Here is an 11,136-nt window from a genome sequence, read left to right as displayed (position 1 = left end):
ACGGGAAAGAATCGTTGATAGAAATCTGATTTGAAAACTTTCCAAGTGATCTCTGTGCCACGATGCTCCAAGGCTCTTTTCGTGGTAAGCCACCAGTTCTTTGCAACTTCTTGTAGTTGATGCCCAATAAGTTTAACTCGTCGCTCGTCAGTGTAGTCAAGAGAGGCGAATAACATCTCGATGTCATCGAGCCAACTTTCACATTCAAGTGAATTTTCTGTGCCCTTCAGTGTCGGTGGTCGGAATGACTGAAACCGCTTTAACAAAGTCTCCATCGGTGTAGCGGTCACATCCATCGGATCATTGGATGTACTGCCCTGTTCTGGTGGCCGACCTGCTACTGGTTGCGGTACTCGCCGAGGAGGAATATCTGATTATCAAACTAATTAGTACACAATCTATACAATCTGTCTCAGTCCTCCTCTGATCCAGAATCGGCTCTGATTCAGTCTTTGTAATTAGATGCTTTAATCAACTCAGATAACAATACAACATGTAATAGTGAAAGCACTAAATCATGACGTGTGCTAGCATGATATAAGCAAGGAAGACGACTCGATCTACCCCGCTCACTCTCTTCTATCTCAGTCTATACAGAACCTACTGCTCTGATACCACCTGTTGTGGGGACCCGGGCTCTAACTCAATTATCTTTGGGATTAAATGGATCTTTGCTAGAAAATGTGGGTCAAAATTTTGCTTTTTAATAAGTATTAACAATTGTATATAAATAAAACACAAATGATATCTCTATTTTATTTCAACTGAAGTAAATATGTGCCTTGATTCATTACAGTCATACAAACTAGCGTCTTTAAAAAAAACAACTACAGATCAACATGTAGAACCACTAGTTCATCGTCTATGCCAGTAATCACCACGTTATCTCGATCTCTCATCTTTGTCTCGACCCTGATCCTGTCCCGCCTGTTGTTATGCACACATACAGACACAACAACCGCCGGATACTCCGGTGAGAACAAATCCCAGTATAAAACATGTATACATGCATGTTAAGCAAGTAAATACAAAATCATGATACATGAATCATTAATCATAACACATTAATGAATACATATAACACATCTTCGACTATTATTTTTGACTCGATTCATATCTAAATCTAGGGATCCCGGTGTGAAGAAGAAGTAACAAGTCTCCCACCTACCCTCCCAATCGTGGTGGCGGTACGTCTTATTCCTAGACTTCGGCCCTGTTTGTATCGAATATCTACAACCGGAGTCGATCTTCTCCTATGCTTCGATACCACCGAACGTCTAGAACTTGGCAATTCTTCCAATGACTTTCCTATCTCAATGCTTATACATAAATCAAAATAAAGCACAAACATAGCAAGGTATAGAAATCTAGTATGTGATTTTGGGAAAACTCGAATCAAATCTAACTCGAGTTGTATCTTCCCGAAACAACATTGAATCATACCTTTCTTGTCGTTCTTAGAAGTCGAAGTCTCGTTTTCTTGATATCGAATCTGTCAAACCCAATCTGAAATGACATATATACAATGCACCATATCAACTTCTAACTCAAAATAATATATGTGAAGTGCAATACTCAATCTCATATAATTTTGACGGCATAACGGCGTAAACTCGATGTCCCCGTCAACTCTACAATAACCCAATCTCAACAATGCATAACCAATACAATATCATCACAATTCTAATTCCAGCATGTCAAAATCTATTCAATTCAAATCAATATATGCTGAAATTCATAACAAATGCATACGGTACTATTTCTTCGATCCGGTTTCAATTATACGCTCTCCGATATCACAAGAACACATAATCTAGTGTAACTCACAATTTCCCTAACATCAATATCTCAAATCATGCAGGAATTGAATAAAACTTACATCCCCTTGAAGCCTTTGATGAGAGGAGCACGGAAATGAATTTCGGATCGAAATTCGGGTAGTTAGATCTTGTACAAGCTAAGTTCTAGGCTATGAGCATTCTTGAGGCTTCCATGGAGGTGTTCTCGATTTTCAGCTGCTGAATGAGTGAAGAAATGAAGACTCAGCACATATATTGCATGGCAAGGACACTTAGCTTATTTTTCATTTTGCACGTCCCGCGCATATGCGCGACCTCAACCGGTGCATATGCGCGAGACATACGGCCTCGGCATTTCCGAATTCATCATCTCGCGCATATGCGCGCCCTCTTCTCGCTCATATGCGCGAGACCCATGGTCTCGGCATACATTCAATTCCATCAGCTCGCGCATATGCGCGTCGCTTCTCGCGCTTATGCGCGAGGCCTTCGACCTCGGCACCTGGGACTCGCGCATCTCTGTCGCGCATGTGCGCGATACCTACGGGATTTCAACCTATGCGAACTCAGGCATGTCCCATTCTGATCGCGATTTGATCCATCTATAAGCGCTACAAGTCATAATCGTTAATCCTAGATTATCAACATAAAATTCTTGGGCATTACATACTTTCTGAAGTTTCCTAGATTCAGCGAACTCAACTCGCTCATACTTTAAAACTTGAACATGCAGAAGTATTCAACTCAAAAAAGCTGAAGGCTGTTAATGCTACTGTGACCTCTCTTTCCCTTGCAATAGAAGAGATTAGAAAGAATAGAGGCTTAGCTGAAAGTCTCTCTGTCACCCAAGATGTAATCAGCAAGAGAGTTGACTTTGTGGAGACATCTGTTTCAAGAAAGATAGATTTGATGCAAACCCCTATGCTGAATGCAGTATCAGACGTAGCCACTTCTGTTAAAGTTCTATCAACTGATGTTAAAAGATTATCTATCAGAATGGAGGCGTTTGACAAAAAAGGGGAATAGAGACCTAAGCTACAGTCAAATCAGTTGGCGAATTTAACGGATTTACTTGTACATGGAATTATTTATACAGATTATTTCATTCTTTCATTGTACGAATCTGTACACGAAAGTTATTATTTTATCTTCAACCGATTTGAAGAACGTTTATAAGCTTAATTGATCAGTTATCATTGGCTTAGTGTTGTCAAACACCAAAAAAGGGGCAATTGTTGGAAACTTAATTTCGATTGTTTGACAAACAATTTATCTATTGGACGAACTGATCAAGTATTCATATTAAGCAACGTGCCTAACTGAAGTATCACGTGAGGTATCAAGGCAACCGAATCTAGCTGAACTGAACTTTCGAGAACCTAACTGGATTCCTGAAGATAGCTGACTGATCAGTTGATTCACTCAGCACAAGCTTATCAGCTACTTTCATCAGCTGAACGCTCAGCTTTAACACGTCATCAAATGAAAGGGATGTTCAACAGACATAAGTACAAGCAGACTGCAACTCATAGTGGAACGCCGCATTTCACAGTCTACAGTGTACGATTGCCAGAAGAATATCGACGTGGCAAATCAACGGATATAAAATTCAAATATTATATCAAGTTACCGTTGGAAGAGAAGCCTATAAATAGGCGAACAGAGCAGCTGAAGCGCGACACACAAGAACTACTATTTTACTCAAGTTGTTACTCTACTGAAATTAAAAAGCTCACTTTTACTAATTTCTATCTGTAGCATTCAAGGCTACCGTCTTTGAGCTTGTTAGCACACTGTATCCTTTGTTATATTGTTAAGTTGTGCTAAGATCAGTCACGAATTGAAATAGTCTGTTGTAACTAAGATTTTCAGTTGTGGCATTGATAAGACCAAACTGAAGTGGGTCGGTACAAACAGTGTATTCGATCAAAGTCTTTTAGTAGAAATCCTATCTTCGTGATAGAAGGGGTGAAGTAGGAGTTATTCCATTCTCCGAACATCCAGAAACAAATCGCGTGCTTTTCACTTCAGTTACCTTTTATTTTAGTTATTCTATCTTTTATTCAGTTTACTTCCGCAACGGTTTCCTCGGTTAAACTGATTGTCATCGACTTACGAGATATTAAGTTTCAGTTTGTCATTGAACTGAACTCAACATACGAAAAACGAACATAATCCGTGAGTGTTTATTCAAATCCCCCTTCTAAACACATTTCACTTATTAACCGATCCTTTCACAATGGCTAGCACATGGTCCAAGAAAGCACGTTACATCTTATACGGGATATATTGTAAATGGACATCGGTTCCACACAATTGATGTTGAAAGGTCGACACAAGATAGTGGTGTTTCAATTGAAGCCGATACCGTTTGTCAATCTAATGCTAATTACAATTTATATACAGTAGGAAGACTATCATACTATGGGGTTATACTGGATATTGTTTTGCTAGACTACTATTCTTTCAAAGTGCCTATTTTTAGGTGTGATTGGGCCAATCCTGGAACTGGTATCAAAATTGAAGATGGTTTTACACTGGTCAACTTACACCAAGGACTAAAAACTTTTGAAAGTGATCCTTTCATTTTAGCATCACAAGCAAAGCAAGTATTTTATTCCAGAGACAATGATGAAACAAATTGGTATGTTTTGCTAAAAGCACCGCTTCGGGGTATTATTAACATGAATGTGCTTGAAGAAGATGCCTATACGTCATCAACACCTCTTGATGTGTCCCTACTTGAGATTAACATTACTGAGAAAGAACCATACTCAAGGAATGAGTGTGAGGGAATCGAAGTGACTGAGACATGAAGGAAATTTTCAGGGATAGATTTTATATTTATTTATTTTGATTGATATATCATTTCTAAAGTTACGTAACTATTTATTTATTTTTTAATATATTTGTTTGCTTGTTTATTTTCAGTGATGCATCATGTCATATTACATGTTTATCAGGTTATTAAATAACATTCAAAAGATGAGCAAAATGTTCAAAAAACGTAGCAAAGGATCTGTAGATGAAATTCAGGTGATATTGTTTTCTATTTAAAATCTTGTTTTATTTTACTAAAGCACACTAGTACATTTCAATGTATCTTTTTTCCATTTTACAGGAAAATATATCTAATAGGTTATCGAGAAATGGATTCTAACAATTTAGCTAATTCATCACATGATTTGCATGGTAAAGAACCAATTGATGATGAGAAAACAGATAAGAAAAAAGGACGGGGTTCATCAAAGTTGAAAATGGTCAGTGGCCAAGACAAGTGTAAAGAGTTGGAGCGTAATGAGTTTGGACAGCCGGTTGGAGATAATTCAGTGAAGTATCCTAGGGTGCATGATAAAAGAATTTGTGCCTTATACATTAGATGGATGGGATGACATAAGCGAAGAAGTGAAGGATAGGATGTGGAGCTGTCTTCAGGTAATTTATTTAGTTACTAAATTTTTCATTTCTATTTTCATAACAAAATGTAGACATATTTTCTTGTAATTTAATGTACAGCTGACTTACAAAGTTGAGGATTGTGAAAAGCAATCAATTTTTCGAAAGTTGGCTAAATTGTGGCGTGATAGGAAATCCAAATTGCAAGTACTTGTACGAGAAGCTAATACAAGTCGACTGGCTTCTCGAGATCTGAATCTTTTGAAGCCTGAATTTATGGACTAAAATCAGTGGGAATTGTTTGTACAGAGGACATTATCACCTAACTTTTAAGTGAGAATTTTTCTGGACTCTTTTATTGTCACGCCCAGAGTCCGAAGTATCGGTGACATCCTAAATTTTTTAACAATTATATTGAAAACAATAAAGCCTCGTATCAAATCAAACCAGTCTTTTTCATAAATAGAATATTGTCTTACAATGACAAAAGAATAAACTTTTACACCAGAGTTGCAAAAACTAGAAAATAGTACAAGTTCTTTATTTCTCGAATTCTGATCACCATCCCCAAAACGCTTCTTGCTCCTCCTCGTTCACTTGTTCTTCATTTTTATATGAAATTTGTAAGGGGTGAGTGTTTTGGGAAAACACTCAGCAAGTGGGGGATCGATCGATTCCAAAGATACATATAGAACTTAATTCTTTAAAATATTTCTTTTACATACTTTCAAAACTTAATATTCTTAATTTGACAAGACGGAAACGTATCGAATGAAAGACAGAACTTATCAAACAAAACAGAAACAACTCAGATCATTTCATAACAGACAAAACACTGTTACTCATCTCATTTCCATGGTCAAATTGTCCCCAATATGTTAGTCCTCTAAGGGGTGAGGCCATAACTCGGTTTTATACCCACCGGTGGGGGCCAGACCGAAATGGTTTTATACCCACCATTGGGGGCCAAACGGAAATGGTTTTATACCCATCATTGGGGCCCAGAACAGAATTTACAATTCTCGTCCCATTTCAAATTCGAGTTGTAACAGTGTACACAGAATTCAGAGACAACAGACAGAACTTATCATCTTTTCAGAGTTCAGATTTTTAGACAAACACAGCGGAATCAAATGAATTCGAAGCATAGAAGAAATACATAATTGATCGAAATTTTTAAACAGATCTGGTAACAATTTTCAAAAATATGATCATACTTATAAGCATATCATATTACTTTTATTCAAGGTTTAAAATAGAAACAAATACTTAATCAAAATCCACTTACTGATTTTTGTAGGAAGTTTCTTGTCGAAAATCGGGCAGCACTTCGACGTTACTTTGGCAAATGTTGTCTTCGATCGAGCAGCACTTCGACGCAGGTTTACAACTCTGGTCTGCACGAAATTTCCTTCTTCTTCTTTGCTTTGTTGGCCGAAACTTCGAGAGGTTTGAGCAGGGTGAGGACCGAATTTTTATGCTTATTTTTGGAGCACTTTTTCTTCAACCTTGATGTCTTATTTATAGGAAATTTTTGGTCCTTTCTCCTCCCCCATGGCCGAACTCTTGCTCCCCAAGAAAGGATTTATTGTGCTCATAATGGTGGTCAAAGGCATACCAAGCATCAAGGGTCATTCTTTGCATAATAAAGATGTTTTAGCCCTTAGCTCCTCCCGCAGCTCCTTCATGGGTTAACGCAAAGGTTATTTCCTGCACATTTAATTTGTCCAAACTCTTGGCTCAACTTATAGCTCCCTTTTTGGTCTTGTTAGGACAAGCTTGGTTGAGCTGACAGATCGAGTCCTTGAGCTGGTGTTTTACTCCTCTCAGGACAATACTTTGATGAATGCGATTACTTGTAGCTTGGCCTCTCGTTGAGTTAATCTCCGAGCTTTGAAGCTATTTCTTCGAGTTAAGTTAGCTGAAATCTAAGTTAATATTCAAGTTATCTAGTTGGAACGAAAATTTTAGAGCTTAGTTTGAGTTAAACTTCAAGTTCGTATTACTTACTTGATTCTCCTTGGATCGTAAAATCTCGGGTTCTCACATTTATGGTCACTTAATACATTTGCTTTACCTTTCAATTTGTTGGTGCTATTTAGATCTTTGTGGTTAATGTATTGTGTTGTTGCCCCGACGAGACTGCTTTGTCAGTAGTTTCAGTGTGTGTTTGGATGTAATGGTTGTTTGAAAATATTGCATTCTTTCATTTAGTTGCAAAGCTAGAACACATGGTGTAACATAGCAAATCCAAAGAATAGTTGATTCCAACACCACATACTGCTTAGTATATGCTGCAGTTGTTGCTACAACAGTTGCAGCTGCTACAGGAAGTTGAACCTTTGAATCATTTTCCTTTATAGCCGTAGCTACCATTGAAGAGGCAACTTCAGCAGCAGCAAAATAAGTTTTCTATTTAGAAATAATATGACTAATATTTAGTTGATAGTGGTGAAAGAAGGGTACCAGCGAGAGCTTTGTTATTTGTTAAGCTACAAATTTTCTATTTTATTTTTTAATCTTTATTTATGAATAAGTTTGCTCTAAACTGGTAAAAAATGAGAAATCTTTGTCAGAAACCTTTTATTTTGACATGCCACTGGATTTTCTTTTTGCTGACGGTTGGTTACTTGAGATGCACCATTAGTTTATTGCCGTGCTGATATTTATCTATGTTTAAGGTTGGATGACATTATCTCAAGACTTATTTGCTTCAATTTTGACGGAAAAATAATTTGGTATAAAATATATTAAAAGATCTATTGCTTGATTTAAGTTTAAAACTTTTGAACAGTTTGATTGTGCGATTTTAACTAATCTCAGGAAAAGAGTGAAAGATTTAGAGCGATGAGGAAAAAACAAGATCAAATTCACACAATGAGCCGGAGAGGTTATGCTCGTTTGACTTACATTATGGTAATTTTTTTTTCAATTTATGTAATTATTGATATATACATCTTTTGAATTATGTTCTAACGATTTTGTATATATTTCTATTTTAAAGGAAAAGAGAAGCCTGGCAGATACAAAAATTACGAGATCGCAAGTTTGGATTGAAGGTCACAAGAAAAAAATGGAGAGCCTAGTACTCAAGCTGTTGGAGAGAAAATGGTAATAATTAGATTAACTTTGCATCATTTTTCTTGTATAAGGTAATGTGTAATTGAGAAAATAGAATTAACATGTGCATTTTTTTGTTCTAAAGAAGATTACAAATTTGGTTATTGGACGAGACGAGACGAGACGAGAGATTATTATAATTTTATACTCATAAAACGATTCTCTTGTTTTAAACTAGTGTTTATGTGACATGAAAAATCTTAAAATGTACGTGGACGCACCCCAAATTATTGCTAATGAAACCCATTGTCCTAAAGACCTAAAGTTTACCATGTCATTCTATGATCCAGTTGTAATTGTTTTGCAGGAACTTTCTCTATTTATATGATAGTGAGCCTTGTGATAGTGGAATTTATGGCAATTTGGGTTCCAGAGACAAAAAGGAAAAACTTTGGAGGAAATCCAGTCCTCCTTTACATGAGAATGAATTGTTGATTATTTTTATTTTAAAAAATAAAAGAAAGTAACATGTGCATTTTTTTTCTAAAGTAGATTACATATTTGGTTATTGGTTTCCATTTTGTAAAACTGCTGATGTCTCATAATTTTTTTTCTCATAATTTTTTTTTTGCAGAAATAAATACAAAAATGTCCACCTGATTCTCAAAACACAACTAACTTTGTTGATGATGCAATTAGCCTTGTGTTTTGCAAGGAAGCTCGGGGTAGAGTGCGCGGAATGGGCTTCGGAGTTACACCATCGAAAGTTGGAGCTTCTTTGAAACAAAATGGAACTATTCAACAACTTCAAACTACGGTACAAAGCCTTCAACAACAAATGAAACAAAATCAGCTAGAAATGCAAGAAATGAGGTCCATGTTTTTACAAAATATGAATAAACAAAATCAGCAAGAACAGGTTAGTAAAAACAAAATATAAAAAATATGTTTGGTATATATACACACTTAAATGCTTCTGAATTATCATGATTACATCGCTTGACATGATTTGATTGTAAAATTAGGTTGCTAGTGGTGGTATTGGGAATGAAGTTGGTGGCAATGGTGATATCGATATTGGTTCCAAGAAAAATGGTAATTTTGATCATGTTTCTCAGGTAATTAACTTTAAATTATGTAAATTTTAAACCGCAAAATTGTTACAAAAATAGACACGGTTGAATCAATAACTTTTCATTGTTTATCTACAATCAAATTTGAGGAATGTGAGTCTCAGAGATATTCGTGCTAATACTAAATGTAAACTGCTTCATTGGTGTGCTGATGAATTAGTTGTCGCAGAAGGTCGAATTGCATCAACAGATCCAAACACAAAAATGCATCACGTTGTTCTTGGTAGATCTTGTTGGAAAGTCTGGGTTGATAAGGTTTTGGTGGAGAAAGTGGACCTAATTCGACCAAATGATGAAATGCAGTTTCTCGATGACGCGATAGGAAGCACGGTTGCATGGTTATCTAAATTTATAGTATTGTGCGATTGAAACATATTTTGTGTTGATTAAACTTTTGGTTTTTCAGACTTTCTGTTTTGATATAATCAAACACAATGACTTTTATCAATTTTGTGTTGATTAAACTTTTGGTTTATTGCTTGTGTCCATTCGATTGATTTTTTTAACGAATTTGATTTTATCGGCTTGCAAACGAACGATGTAGAATTTGTTTGCATACTGCGGATATGAATATTAACATCGTACGATGCACGCTGCAGCTAATATGTCGCCTGTGCTATCGATACTATTATCAACGGCGTGCGTATACGCCATGATTAGGACTTGGTTAAGGATGATTTTCGTAACTACATGGCACACAAGATGGAATTTTCGTAACTACATGCATAGGTGACTTAAACTTGTGTTTTCGCTTCCCAAAATCATGTTTTTATATTGTATAAGGGGCTGCCATGATTAGGACTTGGTTAAGGAAGATTTTCATGAAATTTAGAGTCCTAGAGACACACACAAAACGCTGCAACTTGATTAGAAACAAGCTGGAACCGTAGGATTTCTAAAGAAAGAAAGGGCTGTGAGTTTGTAAAAGTGGGTATGCTTGTTGGGTTCAAGTGGTTCGTTTCTTATGCATGGTGCTAGGTGGCCCGACCAGGGCTAGTTCAGGGTCAGGGGTGGTCTCAGGCTAGGGCTGGGGCTAGGGTTCGAGTTCTAGGCTTGTGGAAGGAGTCCACCCAAAGTGGGACTCCTCCCATCTACACGTGCAGGAAATTTAGTGGGTGGCCGAGAGTTGCAGGGTGTGGCTCGCTAAGGGGCTGGCTAGGTGGTCTAGGTGAAGGCTTAGGGTGGTCCAGTGAGGGTCAGGAGGACTTGGGCTCGGTGGTGGCTCGAGTAGGAACCTCCACGCAAGAAGGAGTCCATACACTAAGGAAGAGGCTTGCGCAGCTCTTGTTCTGTGCATGGTTGTAGCGCGATTCAAGGGCTTGCTGCTGGGGCTTAGGTGTGTTAGGTAGGTCCTATAGGGTCTAAGGATTATGGCCAAGGGCTGTGCCAGGGGCTGGAGTGGCTGAGCTGGCCGCTGGTTCAATATGGCGTGAAGAAGCACCAACGCGCAGGTTGCTTCCATGTTGGTTCAGGTAGCTTGTTGGTCACATACGGGGGCCTGGGCTGGTCTGGGACAAGGCTGGCGTGGTCTAGGGTCAATAAGGGTCAAGAGAGGTCGATGGTTAATAGCTGGAAGAGTCCGGGTTGGGCTAGGAGTCCTAGAGATGCAAGGAGTCTCACCCACACACACTTGCAGATTTTGTCTTACTTTGCAGCAGGATTTTAGCGAGCTAGGGCCAGGTTCTATGGGTCAGGGTTGGTCAGTAGGGTCCCTACGTGAGTTGGCTAGGTTTTGGCTTAAGGTGGCT

At 37.8% G+C, this 11,136-nt stretch overlaps 1 protein-coding gene across 1 annotated transcript; it reads left to right on the top strand.

Moving 5' to 3' along the window:
• The first annotated feature begins 4,704 nt into the window (after positions 1 to 4,704).
• On the top strand, positions 4,705 to 9,712 carry LOC140975923 (uncharacterized). The gene is made up of 9 exons (XM_073439852.1): positions 4,705 to 4,835; positions 4,921 to 5,059; positions 5,143 to 5,234; positions 5,316 to 5,528; positions 8,019 to 8,111; positions 8,200 to 8,306; positions 8,890 to 9,174; positions 9,281 to 9,373; positions 9,558 to 9,712. Exons 7-9 carry the CDS (start codon positions 8,995 to 8,997, stop codon positions 9,666 to 9,668), a joined length of 384 nt encoding a protein of 127 aa, XP_073295953.1. The 5' UTR covers positions 4,705 to 4,835; positions 4,921 to 5,059; positions 5,143 to 5,234; positions 5,316 to 5,528; positions 8,019 to 8,111; positions 8,200 to 8,306; positions 8,890 to 8,994; the 3' UTR covers positions 9,669 to 9,712.
• The last annotated feature ends 1,424 nt before the right edge of the window (positions 9,713 to 11,136 follow it).

The sequence above is a fragment of the Primulina huaijiensis genome, chromosome 4 (assembly GCF_012295235.1).
Source record: "Primulina huaijiensis isolate GDHJ02 chromosome 4, ASM1229523v2, whole genome shotgun sequence".
Taxonomy (NCBI): Eukaryota; Viridiplantae; Streptophyta; class Magnoliopsida; order Lamiales; family Gesneriaceae; genus Primulina; species Primulina huaijiensis.
The sequence above is the reverse complement of the archived record's forward strand: the minus strand, read 5'-3'. Positions and strand labels throughout refer to the sequence as shown.

Coding starts and splice junctions, on each gene's coding strand:
- LOC140975923 (XM_073439852.1), top strand. CDS start 8,995: ATGGGCTTCGGAGTTACACCATCGAAAGTTGGAGCTTCTTTGAAACAA. Junction 9,175..9,280: donor AACAAAATCAGCAAGAACAG/GTTAGTAAAAAC, acceptor TTGTAAAATTAG/GTTGCTAGTGGTGGTATTGG. Junction 9,374..9,557: donor ATTTTGATCATGTTTCTCAG/GTAATTAACTTT, acceptor TAGTTGTCGCAG/AAGGTCGAATTGCATCAACA.